Source organism: Dendropsophus ebraccatus, chromosome 7 (genome assembly GCF_027789765.1).
Source record: "Dendropsophus ebraccatus isolate aDenEbr1 chromosome 7, aDenEbr1.pat, whole genome shotgun sequence".
NCBI classification, from domain to species: Eukaryota; Metazoa; Chordata; class Amphibia; order Anura; family Hylidae; genus Dendropsophus; species Dendropsophus ebraccatus.
In genome coordinates this window covers 113,968,432-113,986,950 of record NC_091460.1, presented here as the reverse complement: position 1 = coordinate 113,986,950, position 18,519 = coordinate 113,968,432, and the positions used below count along the sequence as shown (strand labels likewise).

General features: G+C 40.3%; 1 protein-coding gene across 9 annotated transcripts in view; it reads right to left on the bottom strand.

Annotated features, from left to right (window-relative positions):
• Window positions 1-641: 641 nt before the first annotated feature.
• The window catches only part of PTPN13 (protein tyrosine phosphatase non-receptor type 13), a 209,591-nt gene continuing 191,713 nt past the window's right edge, over window positions 642-18,519 (bottom strand). For 8 of the 9 annotated variants that reach the window (XM_069978225.1, XM_069978220.1, XM_069978223.1 and 5 more), the window contains 14 exons: window positions 17,332-17,402; window positions 17,031-17,092; window positions 14,964-15,119; window positions 14,371-14,518; window positions 12,642-12,791; window positions 11,622-11,698; window positions 9,055-9,107; window positions 7,800-7,882; window positions 7,547-7,695; window positions 7,071-7,161; window positions 4,657-4,994; window positions 2,557-2,772; window positions 2,351-2,413; window positions 642-1,260 (listed from right to left, as the gene is read on the bottom strand). In XM_069978225.1, the coding sequence (XP_069834326.1) occupies window positions 1,189-1,260; window positions 2,351-2,413; window positions 2,557-2,772; window positions 4,657-4,994; window positions 7,071-7,161; window positions 7,547-7,695; window positions 7,800-7,882; window positions 9,055-9,107; window positions 11,622-11,698; window positions 12,642-12,791; window positions 14,371-14,518; window positions 14,964-15,119; window positions 17,031-17,092; window positions 17,332-17,402 (1,729 nt within the window). In that variant the 3' untranslated portion in view covers window positions 642-1,188. The remainder of the gene's footprint in view (window positions 1,261-2,350; window positions 2,414-2,556; window positions 2,773-4,656; window positions 4,995-7,070; window positions 7,162-7,546; window positions 7,696-7,799; window positions 7,883-9,054; window positions 9,108-11,621; window positions 11,699-12,641; window positions 12,792-14,370; window positions 14,519-14,963; window positions 15,120-17,030; window positions 17,093-17,331; window positions 17,403-18,519) is intronic. The other variant, XM_069978226.1, reaches the window with a different exon arrangement.

Sequence of the window (18,519 nt, the reverse complement as noted above, 5' to 3'; positions counted from 1 at the left end):
CGGTTCGAACCTGATCAGCAACTAGGAAGTAGCTTAGAGAAACCAGAGTGCCAGCATGGTGGACTGGGGAAGCCAAGTACATGTAGGTCTTGGCAGCTGACAGCCTTAAAGGTATATTTCCATCACCTAAACTCTTGTCAGTGGATGCAAAATGCAAAAGAAAGCAATTTTGCAAAAGCGCAGCATTAGCAAAATTTCTTTCTTTTCAAGTTTGGCCCCTCTGTTTCACCGTTGTGTTGACAGCAGTTGTCTAAGATCTGCTAAGGAGCTGTCCGGGTGATCGCTAGATTGTCTGGGCAGCCCATAGGACATAGCGGTGGTCTACTGCCGCCACTCCTGTTCTTGGGGGAGACGGCAGCAGATCGCTGCTATCGTGATTGTTGATTTTTCAATGTGTTAAAAGACAATGATGAGCTAACGTTGTGCATATTGCCGATCATTACCTTCTATTACACAAAGGAATTATCGACTGTATCGCTCGGTATTGGCCCATAATCGCTTCGTGTAGTAGGACCTTAGGAGTGGGACACAGCTGGGACAAGACAAAAAGGGGAGATGTGTAAACCCCTCTAAGGTCTAGACACAAAGGATAAGCAAGACATGATACAATGAAGAGGAAAAGCACACCGTTATATACATAGATATATATACATTTTATTGTGCACAGTTTATTTACAAGGTAAAGAAAGGGTGCCAATGTACACAGCCAGGCACAGGGTAGCTTAATTTCATTTTGTAAAAGTATATAAATAGTACATAAAACTCTATATAAGTAAACATTATGAAATGTATGCAATAATTACAATTAACTTACTACTCGGGGGGGGGGGGGGGGTCTATAGAAACAATTATTTCTGTCTTTTAAATACTGCTTTTACGTGTCAGCTACAAAACTAACTTTTTCAACTGTGAAAATACTTGGAAAAAAATTACTTGCAAATATACAGGCGTACCATGTTAAGAACCATGTATAGTACTGTAACGTGTCTGTGTATTAAAATACTGTCTTTTTTAACCCCTTCCAACCCAAACAAAATAAAATAGCAGTATAAACAACTGCTCTTGGCATCCACTGGAGCTGATACCGGGTGAGCTTGGAATAAGTAAGCTACTAAAATGCAGCTCTTGTTCATTATTTACTGGCCCTTTACCATTGCTATATGCAGAGGCCTATCATGTGACCCGACATCACTGGTTCTCTTCTGCTTGCAGTCTTTTCAGAACATACAGGATCACCTGATAACAAAACATGTATTGTTCCTGAAATGAAGAATACACTAGTTAGTTCCGCTGGACAAGAGTGTGACGTACTGCATTAGAATTCGGATGAGTATTTTTATTATTCTTTAACTATAGTTATCTGTGCTTTAAAGGGGTACTCCAAAACAAATTGTTAGCAAATCAACTGATGTCAGAAAATTATACAGATTTGTAAATTACTTCTATTTAAAAATCTCCAATCTTCCAGTACTTATCAGCAGCTGTATGGCCTGCCAGAAGTGGTGTATTCTTTCCAGTCTGACACAGTGCTCTCTGCTGCCACCTCTGTCCATGTCAGGAACTGTCTAAAGCAGGAGAGGTTTTGTATCACTCATGCAAGGACCCTCAATGCTAAAAAAAAAAAAAAATCAGAGGTAAAGCAGGAGAGGTTTTCTATGGGGATTTGCTACTGCTCTGGACAGCTCCTGATATGGACAGAGGTGGCAGCAGAGAGTATACTGGAAAGAATACACAACTTCCTGCAGGACATCCAGCAGGTAATAAGTGTTGGGAGAAAATTACAAATCCACATAACTTTCTGATACCAGATGATTTTTCCCCTCACCGGAGTACTCTTTTAAACCAGCGAAAATATTCAGTAATTTAAGAGTAGTCTGAATTCTGCAGTTGCCCAACGACACCGGGTGGGGGTTGGGCAGGGTGTTGTGAGTTTAGGGCATGATAAAGAAAGTATACTTACCTATCCTGTCCCCCCCCCACCCTGCAGCGCTTCCTTACTGATCACTGACAGCTGCTGGCCTCCTGTAGTTGCAATATCACGGTCCTGCTGATGGATCGTCTGCTCAGCCAATCACTGGCTGGGGCTTGACACCGCCGCAGTCACTGACTGGCTGAGCAGGCAATCCATCAGCAGGTTCATGACGCTGCAGCAGCAAGATCCGGACTATGATGTACCAGGAAGCCAGATGAAAATTAGATCTGGTGGCTGTCCGAGAGCGGTGCTACAGGGGCAGGGGGATGGGTAAGTATACTTTCTTTAATATGTTCCAGCTCTGTGTTTTTATATTTTTGTGGAACTTCTCCTTTAAGGCTGCTATATTCCTAATATAAATGGCTATGATATGTTTACCTCTGTCTGTATCATCCCATGTCTCTGAAGCCTCATTGTTCGTACCAGGTCTGAGATACTGAACTGGGGAACCAAAGAAAACGGTAGTTACGAGTCACAATATTAACTTCTACATATGAAAGGCAGAAGATTATAAGACATGAGATTATTATCATCGCTGTTTTTGGACTCGCATCTACCATTCATCAGACCTGTATGGTGCTTACCTCTAAATCCTTGCTGATTAAACCCAACATGACATCAATACATATGAGCGTGCCGGAGCGGCCAATGCCTGCGCTACAGTGCGTGATGACGGGTCCATATTTGTAGATGTATCTCATGTAGGAGATGAATGTGAGGAGCTGTTTTGGATCAGTCGGGGTATCGTGGTCTGGCCAAGCGGTGAAGTTTAGATGGGCAACGCGTCGTACTTCACCAGTCTAGAATGAATGTTAAAAGCAAAAAAAGATCACTTTAGATCACGTATATGACAAATGGATGGAGATCTCAAGTACAAAGTGTTACAATCACAATGAAGGGTCATCTCGGTACAGTTTTTACATGTAAAACACTCTTAGACTGGTTAAAAGGGAATCTGTCACCAAGACAATGCTATGAATCTATCACCACCATGTTATAGAGCAGGAAGAACGGATCAGATCGACATATATCTTTATGGGTAAAGATTCAGTATAACTGTTGGTTGAAATCCCTGCTCATTCTGTGATAAGGAGTCCAGTGGGTGGTGTCACTCCATGGACTAGACTCCTTAGCATGGAAACTTCAGAGATTTCATTCAATAAATGACAAGTTATATAGAAGCCAGCACATGAGGACGCGCCTCCATCAGGCCCCCTCGCACAGACGGTAGATGTCTCAGCATCTCTGAGACCTCACAGCAGACTCAGTGCACGCTCCGCAGCGCATCACTCTGCAGGAGAAAAACTATCTGTATCAAACTAACTACATCTGTTTACTAACACCATCTGGGAACTGAGATTGCTGGTTACTTATCTACTACAGCTCGTATTAATGCTATACAGTTGATCACACTGTAATGGCAGAAAACAACTAACACACAAGACCAGACACAAATCTGGATAAAGTGACCACAACTTGTCCACCAGACGTATCTTTATACATACAACGGTGATCCCCTACAACCGACTGGGGAGCACCCACAATATTCATCTGTAAATTCAACTTTTCCTGGATCAGACTGAGACATTTATCAAGGCATTGGATAAACGGAAGAAGGGATATCAGAACCACGACTAAAAAACATCTACACCTGCCTTTTATATGCTACACACTTTGTATATTACCGTATTACCAGACACAGTGACAACTGACATCTGTGACGGGAAAGACCTACACAACCCTAGCACAGGGTCAGTCCCTCCTGTTGTTTGGGGACGCCTAAACCAGGGGGTCCCACTTCAGCAATAGGCAGGGTTAAACCAGGGGTAATCTATCTCGTACCTTTACCCCTTATATCTTTACCTACAATCATCTAATCATAAAACCTGTTTTTCATGTTTGTGTTTAATGTACATATTAATAAATACATGCTATAAGACGTATTATAGCATTTTCACCACAGTCCCTCCACTTTGTTCAAGATGAAACAGAGACTTAGCCAGTGATTGGCTGAGCGGCCTGTCACTTTAGAGAGCAACTCTCTAATTCCTATGGTGGCTGTGGAAAAAGGGCAGAAGCAAGAAGGACAGCAGAGAGCGTGGACAGGTGTGTATAAGCTTTATTATTTTAACTAGGGCAAGGCCTGCACGGACATTACTAACTATATATACTGTGTATATATATATATATATATATATAGATATATATATATATATATATATATATATATATATATATACACACATATATACACCCTTGGTGTGCAGTTATAAAGCAAGTGCTGATCTAGCAGATATGCGTTCCTTTACATTAATGATCGAGCAGTCTACTATGGCCCTTAGATTGACTCGTTCGTAGAATGCAATTGACTTCTTGGTTCAATTGGTCCCTGGTCCATCTCAGTTATGAACCCAGGGGTGAACATCAGAGTGAGTACACCATTCTTACTGTTGGTTACCTCTACTGGCTCAAATCTTTGATTGACAATACACCTGTTTTTATCTCCTGCAGCGCCACAACTGTGATTTGCATTCACTGTAATAGCACCTTTCCACATTCTCTTTTTATTTTGTATTACTATAAATAAAGCTTTGAATGAGGAAATAAATTAAAGAAATACACTCACAAAAAGTTTCAGACCAGTGTTGGCAAAACATACTGCCTGTGACAATACAATGACTTACCTGAACATCTTGTAGTTCCACAATGCGCAGTACAAAGCTCTCCAGCTGCTGTGTTTTCACCAGGGTGAGCTGGAGTTCACTAGTTATCCGTACGGGTCTGTGCAGCTCATCAGGCCAGTACCGCTGACACTTTATCTTCCCACCTTCCATTTCCTGGGTCATCATGGCTATTACTGTAGCACTTTGCTCCCAGACCATCTGCCAAAAATCTGACACTGTACTTGGAAGAGGTCCCTGGCAGGCAATATATGTGAATTCTTCATTGCCCACTGGCATCTTAATATAACTGGCATTGATATAACCGTCCTCAGTACCAAGTGGAACTCGGGTAGAATCATCTGTAACAACATAAAGAAACTATTTTCAGGTTCAAACTTCAGCAAGGAGATACTGTTAGTGTATGGTATCTAAATAATAGTGTGGAATACATGTGTGTCTATGCCTGAGTGCAGCGTGTGTATGAATGCATGTGTCTGTAATAGAGATGAGCGAACCTCGAGCATGCTCGAGTTCATCCGAACCAGAGAGTTCGGCATTTGATTAGCGGGGGCTGCTGAACTTGGATAAAGCTCTAAGGTTGTTTGGAAAACATGGATACAGCCAATGACTTTACCATGATTTCCACATAGCCTTAGGGCTTTATCCAACTTCAGCAGCCACCGCTAATCAAATGCCGAATGGATGAACTCGAGCATGCTCGAGGTTCGCTCATCTCCAGTCTGTATACACGCATGCAGTGTGAACTAGCATATATGCAATATCTGTATGTGGTTATGGTGAATCATGTATGTATATCTGTAATGTATCTGTCCAATGTACAGAGTGGTCAAAAAAGTATGGAGAAACCTGAATAAATGGAAAACGGTTGTTGGGAACACCATCCTGTGTGTGACATGTTGGTAAGGGGGCAAATCTGTGAGATATGGGGGGGATTTTTGAAGACCGGCCTACCGGCCGCCTGAACCTGTGCCCTGCGTACCAAATCTACACCTGCTTCCAGCAGGTGTAGACTTGGATCATGATTTGCGCCTGCAAGCAGGCGTAGATCATAAGTGAGGCGCTGGAGGAGGCCATGCCTCCTCCCCGCCTTGTCACGGCCCCCCAAGCTCCCCCAGCCCGCCCATCAAGCAAGCAGGGCATAAGGCTGGCGTACGCCAGGGAGAAGGGGGCGAATCCGCCCCTTCTCCCTGGCGTACACCTCGGGCGGACGCTTTGTAAATGTCCCCAATGGTGTCTATTTTGACAGCCACTATCTTGGAACCATGTTTTCATATGAAGCAGTGCATCTACCATGTCAGGTTGGCGCACAGAAAATCATGGCATGGTGTATGAGGGACAAAGATAGTGGGACCTTTTTTCATCAATGGTAACATTACTGCTGCCAAGTAAAGGTTACAAAGGTAACCTTTGTAACCTGCAAAGGTTACGTGGCAAGGTCTGTGCAACAATGGCGCATTCCCAGTATTCTCCCCCTACATTATGCATGCCATGTCTGTAAGTTTTTGGATCTGCAGTTTTCAGGGAAGTGGTTGGGTGACAAGGCCCGGTAGTATGGCCCCCGATCTTGCTGGATCTCACCCTCTTTTGACTTTTACCTGTGGTGTGAGGTTCAAGCGACTCTGTACCCACGATCTGTCCCCCCCAAACCACTTTTACTTTCTGATACCTGCTTTTAATCCAAGATCTGTCCTGGGGTCTGTTCAGCAGGTGATGCAGTTATTGTCCTAAAAAACAACTTTTAAACTTGCAGCCCTGTGTCAAACTGGCGTGGCCTATTTCATCCCTCCTCCCCACCCTCTTCATCATTAGGAATGCCCTGGGGCAGTATTTTTCCTATTCATAACTTGTGTGAACACTGCACAGGTGCCTTAACGATCAAACACATGTGCAGTGTTCACATAGGTGATGAATAGGAAAAATCCTGCCCAGTGGCATTCCTTATGGTGATGAGGAGGAACAGAGGGGTGGTGCAATGTTTGAGCACACACACTCTAGGCCACACCAATTTGACACAGGGCTGCAAGTTTAAAAGTAGTTTTTTAGGACAATAACTGCATCACCTGCCGAACGGACCCCAGGACAGATCTTGGATTAAACGCAGCTATCCAAAGGTGCAAGTGGTTTTGGGGGGGGGGGGTCAGATAGTGGGTACAGAGTCGCTTTTGGTCCAGGGTTTACACAGAGAGAATCCAGAGTATGCAACAGTGGATCCGGGAGATCTGTGCAAGTGTTGCTCTCAGTGTGTCTTAAACAGGAGAAAGAGAGGGTCTTGACAATTCGAAACAATGGGGAGCAGATTGAGTGGATCCTCTAACTGCATCTTCTCCTTTAAGAGCGGATGAGGTTCTTCCAATAACTGAAGACAAAACACTACAAGCCATATAAAAGGATGATTAAACACCTAAATAACTTACACGGAAGGATGTTCTTGTATCTGTTTTTCTTTTTATTGTCTTTCGTTTGTCCAATCAGGCATTCATCCAGTGGTTTTAAATCTTGTAGATTCTGTAAATAAGGAACAATTAAAGGTGGAATGGACCATTTCCTGATCGTACGATTTTTGTTTTATACATTAACATTTAATAAACAGGGGACTCTGATCTAATGTGTCCATCACTGTACACATGGATAAGCACCAGTACAAAGTTTCACAAAAAAAAATATTACAGGGGTTTATCCAGGCTTACAAAAATATGGCTGCTCTTTTCCAAAATCAGCATCAGTTTAGTTCTATTGAAATGAATGGAGCTGAATTGTAATACCGCACATAACCTGAGGACAGGGGTGGTGCTCTTTTTGCAAGAAAGTAGCTCTGTTTTTTCCAATGCTGGATAACTCCTTTAACCCCTTTCCGACATTTGACATACATGTAGTTTATAAGCATGCTTACCTCAAACTCCTTGGTTGGCACACCTTGTTCCAGCATACTACGTATTTGACGTATAATCGCTTTTAACTTATTTCCTGTATACCGACCCAGTGGCATAACTTGGACGAGAGAAAGTGAGGCCAATTTTTCACTTGTTATTCTGAAGAAATCTATAGCAAGGGGGGGGGGGGGGGGGAAGAAAAATCTTTGTTTTGTAATGAGGTTCCACAATCACATCAGTATAATACTATTCGAGTGGAGAATATGGATTTACCAAGTGAACTGGATTCCTGCTGCAGATCATCACTCTTTGGTTCAATGTTACCTCGCTTCACTGTGTTGGACTGTGGAGGCAGCCTAAAGAGGTACCAAATGCAGAATGTAATGTAAGTGCAGACCGCCCCCCCCCAAAAAAATGACTACATAATATATTGATTATAAATGGTAAGAAGGGAAGCTTACCATTGTACCTGTTATAGTAAATTGTATGAAAGTAGTACTACAGCAAAATTGGTTTTCTTTCAAATTAGCTGGTGTCAGAAAGTTATATAGATTTGTAATTTACTTTTGTTTTAAAAATCTCAAGTCTTCCAGTACTTATCAACTGCTGTATGTCCTGGTGTATTCTTTCCAGCCTGACACAGTGCTCTCTGCTGCCACCTCTGTCCATGCACTAACATTGCTCCCACTAGCCAGAATCCTACTCCACACTGATGAGGGGCAAATACCCCGAAACAACTGTCTGTGGATGGATACCTTGCTTGAGTGGTTTCCTTGACTGGAGACATTCCTTGGCTTTGTTGTTCCTTCCTAGAGGAAGGTCTGGCTAGCTCACTACATTGAGACTCTTATGGTGTCTCTGGAGTGTTCTTTTGCACCTCTGTCCAGGTCAGGAACTGTCCAGAGCAGTAGTAAATCCCCATAGAAAACCTCTCATGCTCTGGACAGTTCCTGCCATTGACAGAGGTGGCAGCAGAGAGCACCCAGCTCCATTCTATCTTTCTTATAAATTGGTGCCCAAAACTGTACACAATATTCTATATGCAGTCTGACTAGCGATTTGTACAGTGGTAGAACAATTTGTCTATTGTCAAGTTATGAATCTATAATAGCTGTTTATAGTAAAGTATTACTTAAGGTGATGAACACATTTGAATCGATTTTTTTTTTTCCATTTTCAAGCGTACTAACTCCAATAGACTGAAAGGGCTGAATTTCATAAGATGGGCTTTCTGATGGTTTGCTCCGTTTACAGCCACTCATTCTACAGAAAACTTATCCAAGCTGAACAGAATTTAGCTTAGATGAGTATTCAGGGCAGAACGCACCCTGAACAGTATGGAGCAGCTGCAATGTATTACAATACACACAAACTTAAAAAAAAACAAAAACACAGAAGAAATCCTTCTATATATTTGAATAAAAAACCTACTCAAATGTTTATTTTATCAGTAATATTAGTTGAAAAGCAATTTAAATGGATTTCAAGGAATCCATAGCCTTCACACAGAGTTCTGTGTGCTCCTTACCTTTCAATCCCATTGTTGTTTCTATAAGATCCCATTCCATTTACTTTGGCTGGCTGCAAAAGTATATATATATACACTGGTTAATAAGATGAATGCTATAAATTGATTACTAGCATTGGATGCTCACTTCCTGCCGATCAGCATAATCTGAAATCCTTTTTCCCTCCATAAATTATGTATACTCAAGTTATAAAGAATCCCTATCCAACCTGGATGTATATATAATTCCACATATACAAATCTATCTGAAGTGCATTAAAGGGAAGAACCTGCTGAGTTTCTGACCTTCATCCTCAGCACTGTTTTTGTGCTATTAGGCATCTAATCTTTATGCTAATTAGACAGTTTGGTGCATTGTGGGTGGGACTACCAATCAGCCCACTCCGCTGATATTCATTAGAAGAGGTGAGCTAGCTGAAGGCGGATTGGTGCACTGGGGGCGGTAGTCCCGCCTCCAGTGCACAGAAATGCCTAATTTGCATAAAGATTAAACTCCTAATAGCACAGAAACTGCACAGAGGATGAATGTAAGAAACTCACCTTCATCCTTGGCGTCCTGTGTGAAGACAGTGTTTTTAATACAGTCTATACCATACAATATAAAGTAGTCAATCAAAACATGTGTGCCCAATGATATAAATGAAGGATTTAGTTAATTAGAATCAATAATGCTGCGTTTTTCGCGGAACGATTATGGTTCGAATTTTCACGATAACAATCGCATTTGAGCGATAATCGCCTCATGTAAACACAGCGAACGATCAAGTGATGAGCGAGAAATCGTTCATTTTGACCTTTCAACATGTTCTCAAATCATCAATGGTCGTTCGCTAAAAATTCGCAGATCACTTTGTGTAAACAGTCTTTCACAGATTCACCCTATGTGTGAGATGGGCTTAAGCGATCTAAGGCTATGTTCACACTACGTATATTTCAGTCAGTATTGTGGTCCTCATATAGCAACCAAAACCAGGAGTGGATTGAAAACACAGAAAGGCTCTGTTCACACAATGGTGAAATTGAGTGGATGGCCGTCATTTAATGGCAAATATTTGCTGTTATTTTAAAACAACGGCTATTATATTGAAATAATGGCAGTTATTTACTGTTATATGGCGGCCATCCACTCAATTTCAACATATCATTCCGTCTGATCGTTATAAAAAACACATTGTCACTTCGATATTGTTAATCGTTCAATTGGGCGAATTATTGCTCTGTGTAAACGCAGCATAAAAGTACTCAATGTTGTAAATATCCTGCACCACTCACTGCGCATCTGAACCCATATTAACATCCACATGCAATTGTGGCTACATCCAAACCTTACAAAAAAAAAAAACTGTATGCAAACAGCAGTTGAGCCCAATTTTTTTTAAGGGCATAGAGTGAGGTACAGCAGACATTTAAAAGGGAAAAAAAGCCCAACACAGGCCAATTTCTTGCTGAATATAAAACGTAGAGACCATAAAAAGTTATAGAAATTAAAGGGGTACTCTAGCAGAAATAAATTCTTCAAATCAACAGGTGTGAGAAAGTGCCAGAGATTTGTAATTCACTTCTATTTAACCCCTTCCTGTCAGCAATACGTAGATCTACGTTGCTGCTGCACCAAGTGCAGCAGGAATGTATATGCACGTTCCTGACTGAAGGGGCTGTAGATGTGTGCAGGACCACTGCAGTGAGAGCGGTCCTGCACATATCAGTGTCCAGGGATCCCGCAGCTGCCTCTCATTAACCCCTTGAACACTTCAATCTATAGCGATCGCAGCGTTTGAGGTACTCAGTGATGCGGGGGTCCCAATCGTCTGTACCGATGGTCGGGGGTAAGCTTCTTACCACTGTCCTGTCGGATCGGCCACCCATGTATAGAGTCTGCTCTCAGGCAGGCTCGATGCATATATCGCTGATAACACTGATCTATGCTATGGCATTGCATAGATCAGTATATGCAATCTATTGATTGCATGTTTTAAAGTGAAAAAAGTATTAAAAAAAAAACTTATAACCCCCCCAATAAAAGTTTTAATTACCTTTGTGCCCATTTTAAAAATAGTTAAAAAAATAAAATAAACATATATATCACAGCGTGAGGAATTGTCCAATCTATCTATTAGATATTACATTATTGTCAATAAAAAAAAACAAACACCAGGATTGCTGATTTTTTTAAATTATATATCAGAAAATAAAAAGCGATCAAAATTTTTCTGTTACACCAATATGATATTAATAAAAACTAGAGATCAAAATGACAACCCATCCGGCCTTGTAGGTAGAAAAATAAAAGTGCTATGGCTCTTAGAAGGCGAGGAGGAACATTGCATTAATTTGGCCCTCACATCCTGGCACGAATGTCCTCAGTCTTGAAGGGGTTAAAAATCTCCAGTGTATATAAAATCAGCAGAGAATAAACACAGAGCATTCAGTCAGCCAAATAACAATGTCCTTCATTGGCTGATGGCCCTTTTACACATGACAATTATCAGGAATGAGTGTTCCTAGGACTGCTATATATATATATATATATATATATATATATATAATTATTACTTTTTTTGTTTTACCTCAGGAGAGTCATCTGGTAATGAGGAGCCATCACAGTCCGTGTCTTCTGCTTTTTCATCTTCTTCAGTCTGATCCACTGTGGTACAAAAAAAAAAAAAAATCAGCATTTTTGAAAAATCACAGGCCACGCACGAGACATGTACAAACAGAATGTAAAAAAGGTGTGAGGGAAATGTATAAAAGGTGAGAGGGAAATTTTCTTATGACATGGGTTAAAAAATAAGGAAGTCAGAGTTTGGAACTACCGTTAAATTAACACAGTCATAAAAAAACCCTTCTGAAATGTCACAGGGAACTGTTAAAAGCTTATTTGGTGGGGTCTCAATGCTGGGACCCCAACTGCTCAGGAGAATGAGCCGGAAGAAGTATGCAGTAGCACATTTCACTTCCTTTCTCAAGCATGCTTGAGAAAGGTCTCTGGATGAGACAGAAACGTTGCACTGGCTGATGTATTTTTTTGAATAAACGCTAAGATTTTTTTCACTTTATGGAATGCTGCAATTTTTTGAATTTATATGTCTGTGCAGCCCCTCCTTTATATAGTAAATAATAAAGCTGTATACTCACCTCTCTGAGCTCCCTTATGTCCTCCTGCCTGCTTCAACTTCACCACTAATTCTTCAACACCAGTCTCTGAAGTGAAAGGTGGCTTAGCCAATCACTGACCGAGATGGGACCACACTGCAGCCAGTGATTGGCTGAGCCACCTGTCAGAAAAGGGTGTAGAAGCTTCAGTGGCGGCTATGGTTAGTGGGGAACAGGCGGGAGTTCAGCGGGGAATGTGGACAGGCAAGTATAAAACTGTATTACTTTTTATATGTTTAAATCAGCCACTGACCACGCACCTTCTATTACATGGAGCGATGCACGGTCGTCGCCTGCTGATTTTATAACATGCTAAACAACAACGATAATCTGATAATTGCCCCATGTAATAGGACCCTAAGAAGGGGAAGACTGGACAGTGGCTTTGTATGTTGGTTTCTATCAGTTTTATCAGGTTGTGATGCTACCAGTACCTGAATAATGTTCTTGTGAGAGTGCATTCTGACGATTGAGCTGTAGAAGGTTCTGTGTTTGCTCATGGACAACATCAAGTAAGGACTGTATAACGTCATTCTGATCCTCCTCATCATCTTCATAGTTATTGTTTCCATGGAGCTCTGGATCTTTGTAAGAAAAAAAAAACATGTAATTGGCAATTGTCAACCTGCTGCAACTGATTACCTGACATTCAAAAAGTGGAAAGAAACATTAGAAGCTACCCAATTAGCAGCACCCTCAGGACTGTAGTAAACACAAATTTTTTGTATCAGCTAATCAAGAACCTTCAAACATTAACACTAAACCAAAATTTCATGACAGGAAGTGATCTTTATTCCACATAAATAGTAGATAAAGACATGTAAAATACATACATCACTGGTAAGAAGAACTCAGACAAGAAAAGACAAACCAGGGCGAAAAATGCACAAGATACTGGCCTAGAGGCTAGGTAACACCAATTATGCAATGTATACCAATCCTATATATAAATTACTGAAGTCACTAGTAATACTAGAACTCAATCTACTGCTCAAGGCAGGACTAATGCACACTAAAAAAACATAGTAGTGTATTGATCTGTCCAGGCTAGAATAATCACCAGAAAGACTAAAAGAGGAGAGTATACATGACCTAAGTGCTTTCGCTCCTGAGGAAGCACTTAAGTTCAAAACACATGTTGGCGGTTCCAGGGGTCCCTGTGATATTGGTGAAGTACGGCTTCATAGAGTTTTTCTTTTACAAATACTATTTTTATACTCCTGTCTTTGTATGTGCTTTGGTCAAGTATACTTTTCCTGCCTTGACCAGTAGATTGAGTTCTAGTATTACAAGTGACTTTAGTAATTTATACATAGCAATACTAAGCATACCTAATTGGTGTTGCGTAGCTTTTATGCCAGTATTTTGGGCATTTTTCAGCATTTTGCCTTTTCCTGTCTATGTTCTTCTTACCAGTCAGTTATGAAAGTATTTTACATGTCTTTATCTACTATTTATGTGGCATAAAGACTACTTGTTTTTATTAAATTTGATTTGGTGTAATTTTTGTAGGTTCTATAAGAAACATTACAATACATAATTCTATGTGTGCATGTACTGCAGCATAAAGGGTATAACACTAGGTACATGCCTACTTATAAATGACCATATATCACTTAAAGGGGCACTCAGGAGAATGTTTTTCTTTTTCAAATTCAATGGTGCCAGAAAGATATAGATTTGTAATTTATTTTACAGTACTTATGAGCTGCTGTATGTCCTGCTCTCTGCTGCTACCTTTTTTCCACAAAAGGAACTGTACAAAGTAGCAGGAGAGTTTTTTTTTTTTTAATAGGGATTTACTACTGCTCTGGACAGTTCCTGTCACGGACAGAGGTAGCAGCAGAGAGCACTGTGTCAGGCTGGAAAGAATACACCACTTCCTGCAGGACATGGAGCAGCTGATAAGTGCTGGAAGACTGGAGATTTTTAAAGAGAAGTAAATTACAAATCTATATAACTTTCTGACACCAGTGAAATTTGAAATATTTTTTTTTTTCCGCTTGAGTACCTCTTTAAGTGGTCCAATGTATTCTAAAATGGCAGTTAGACTATGTACATGACTTGTGAAGTCCTGTATGAGGGAGAATGGAACACAAAAATGAGTGATGAAAGAATGGAAAGTAAAAAAAGTTACAGTTTAGAACCATTTCTCTGACTTACCCAAGTTACCATTGCACTTGTCTAAAGCAAACAATGCATCTTTTGGCATAAGTTCACGGGCAACTTCAATCTGTACAAGTCCTTTAGCATTTCGAAGAGAAGAGACTGCTTTTGCATGTGTAGCACCTCGCATACATTCACCATTCACCTGTGAAGAAATTAGTGATCACCAATTCCATGTATATCAGCCATCATCAAATATATAACGTTTTGTACTTTTAGTAATTTTTTCCATTAATAATCACCTGATTCTCATATAGCTTATTGCTAATATACTGTCTCATGATTTCACTAATATACAACACTTCCCTCTAGTGGCTAATTTATGGTACTACGTTAAAATAATAATTATAGAAAATGTTTTTTTATTTCCTTTTCCTATTCCTATAAAGAAGGGTGACCTGTACAGAAAGACACTCTATAAGCTAAAGAGGAGGGCCTCATCTAGAATACTTATTTACTACAGTAGTAATGTGAGTTATAGTGTTACCAGCAGGACCTCAAGTATTTAAAAAAAAAAAAAAGTTTCAGGTTCTACCTCTAGGGGAACAGGGGTGTGCAGAGAAAATAGGAGAGGACTTGAGAGAAATTACCTTAAGTAACCTGTCTCCAACCTGTAAGCTCCCCTCTATGTCAGCTACACCCCCAGGATTGATGGACTTGACAAATATCCCATATTCGCCTCCCACTAGGGAAAATCCTAGCTCTCCAGACAGAGGCTTTTCCAAAACAACATGGACTAATCCGGCCTTCATGGGCACACAGAAAAATAGACAAATTTAGATAAAGTTATCTCAACATATATTATATTATAGATTATATTATTATGTACCATGCAGTTTTCCTTGCAAAGATCTAATGTTCAGTAGAATTATTTCATAGTGTCCAATCTTACAAACTCTTAATTTCAAATAACCACTATCAAATATTTTTGGTAAATCATGTTTTACTAAGATCAATTGCTTATATATATATATATATATATATATATATATATATATATATGAGAAAAATACCACCATATTTGTATATTTTTTTTTAATGTTTTAATTTTTTTTTATTTTTAAATTAAATAAATAAATAAAATATCCAGGATTAGGCAAGTATCTTTTGATACCTACAGCTTCCTCACAGTTGCATACATAGCAAAGGAAGCCATTATGATGCCAGGTTTAATCATCTGAAAGATAAAAGCCTTGTTGTTATAATATATAATACATATATAATATAAATAAATAAATATATATATATATATATATTTATATATATATATGATATTTTATATTATATTTATATATAATATGTATATAATCTAAATGTTCAAACTCTTTCCATGAACCTTGGTGCAGCTCTCCACCCTCTGGTTGGAGTTTTCTGGGAGTGCGACCTACACAAGGACTTCTCTACCCAATAGCAAAGGTGATGGCACCAGTGAGAGCTCCCTTCCTCTCTACCTGCACAGCAGCAGCATGAACTGACTGTATGGTAATAATGCCAACCAAAATGACTGCTTAGGTGTCAGCCATATAAAGGAGAGAAGAGAATTCCCCATTGACTAACATGCATACAGTCTGGACAGTCACGCTCTTGCTTCATATGACATTTGCTGCCACAGCTAGTCCTTGCCGTTTTCACTTGTCACGTTTATTCATCAGAATGTGCATATGAACCCTGAACCCTCATCAGAATATCAAGCCCTAGTCATGCACAGAGCAATGGACATGTACCCTGCAGCTAAGAACAGGTTAATATGATGTGACAGACCAAAACAGGATTTCTTCTACAGTGAAACTGCTGAACACTTGAGAAATTGGCAAAACTGTGATGAGTCAGTATAAGATAGATGGCCTTACCTTTACATAGCAGGGTATTGCAGATATATGCTGCTTATACTGTAAGCCCATTCATCCTTACAGCCACTACAACCACAAGAGGCTATAGAGACTCTGTACTACTGCCTTCTCCTCCTCACACTGCGTACTTATCTTCACAGCAGTCTATATGTAGTATTCACATTTTTGGAACCACTTTAAGGCTATGTTCACACTACGTAAAATAACGGCCGTTGTCCGCGCCGCAAAACTATGGCCGTTGTTTTGAGGTTCCCTATAATGACTGTAATGCAATGTAACTACAGCCGTTGAATTCACAGGCCGTAGATTTCAATGCGGCCACGAACGTAAAACTTATATCTGCCGAATTAAACTTGATTTTGATGTAAAAAAATTTCTGAGTAGTATTTAAAGTAAATGACCTGTTTCATCCCGTTTATAATCATGCTATGAATCAAAATTAAACAACGGCCGTAGTTTCACGACTAGCCCGTACGATAGTAATTCTACGGCTGTTGTTTTGGTCTCAAAATAACGGACGTTATTTTACGCAGTGTGAACATAGCCTAAAGACGCATTGTTGTGAAATTTTTATTAATAAAGAAATCTATCTTTTCTATGCTTAAATAAATGCTATACATAGGGGTCTCCCTTCACTGCGCAGGAGTATAGCTACTGCATGTCCACTTGCATTGTATGGTCAGCTCTCCTGTCATACAGGACCAAAACCTCTGCAACCATACAGTGACATTATACTGACTGAATTGTTATATCTTTCCACTGTAGCAAAAGAGGCAGTGCTGCCATGTAATCACATAGGGCATTTACCTCCGCAGCATACACATCTGAGTTGTCTTTTAAGTGCTTCAATCGTTCTCCTCCTGAAAAACCTAAAAATGCAAGAATAGTGTAAGAGCAATGGGATATATTACATATATATATTTCAATGACCAAAGACAATAGCATGTTTGCATTCTTCTACGTCTACTCCCAAACAGAGAGTTTTATACACACACATATACACAAGTTCCCTTTATAGAGGATAGGGGGCACTATGTTCTCTACATGTTCCAGCCATCTACATCGGCAATATAGCTTTTATGTAGTCAGAAAAACAAACATTGTTTACCGTTCATCTGGTTGGATTTAGAGCCTGAGGTGACGTGGTTTTTATTGTTGGGCATCACTGGATTTCCCTCCCTATATATTAAAAAAAAAAGAAAGAAATGGCACATTGAACATTGAGCAGAGAAACAATGCACATAAGAACAATACATTTATGTCAAATATGTTGATATACAGCAGTCTGGCCGGCTGGTATATGCCACAGCTGGGTATAACTTGTGTTGGTCGTGTCTGTAGCTACATGCAACTTTGGGAGACATCAGCCAGCAGAACTGATACCACCTGACACAAGATGATCATGATGGGAGGGATGGACGTATGTCTAGCATATTGCGATCTGCAAGCACTGACAAGACTGCTGCAAATCGACTTGATCTTTACTGCAGATTTCTCACAACAAAACCTTTTTTTTTTTGGCTATACATCCCATTTCTTAAAGGGGTATTACCATCTCGGCTGACATAGTTATACTTGTAGGACTTGTCATGGTAAATATTTTTGCCAATTCAATCATTTATTAAACTTGTCTCCTTCTCCTAATATGCTGCTCTTTTACTCCTATTGTTGACAGCTAACCGACCACCTCTCTGCTCTAAAATCAGTGGTCTGGCTGGTGTATATATATCTATAATGTAAAACTATAGCTATATATAATAGTAAGTGCTCCACTCTGCCGATCGTGTTGTCCTGGTCTTATTGCAGGAGTTGGCTTATTAGACTTACTATATACCCTGTTTCCCCTGAAAATAAGGCCTAGTAGAGATTGTGTTGAATTGCTAAATACAAGGCCTCCCCTGAAAGTAAGCAAAGTTTTGGAAGCATGCCCGCTGGACAGAACACCAGGGCATGCAGCTGTGATTCTCTTTAGCCCACCACTGTTGTCCCCTACCTTCACCGTCCGTTACAGAGCAGCTACATGCAGGACATGAAGACCGTCACCTGCTGCCAACCCTGATGTTCCATTCTTTGGCCGTCAATTGTAAGACATCAAGAGGCCCGTCACCTGCCGCCATCCTTGTTGTCCCCTACCGTCGGATGTAGAGCTGCAGCACAGTCTGCCATTATACCATCCCTTGCCGCCATACCGTTCACTGTCCCTGCTGTGCTGTATGAGTGTGCTGTGGTGAGCTCCCCCTGGTGGCCATAAGCCACCATACCATATGCTCTGTCCCTACTGTGCATGTGACACGTG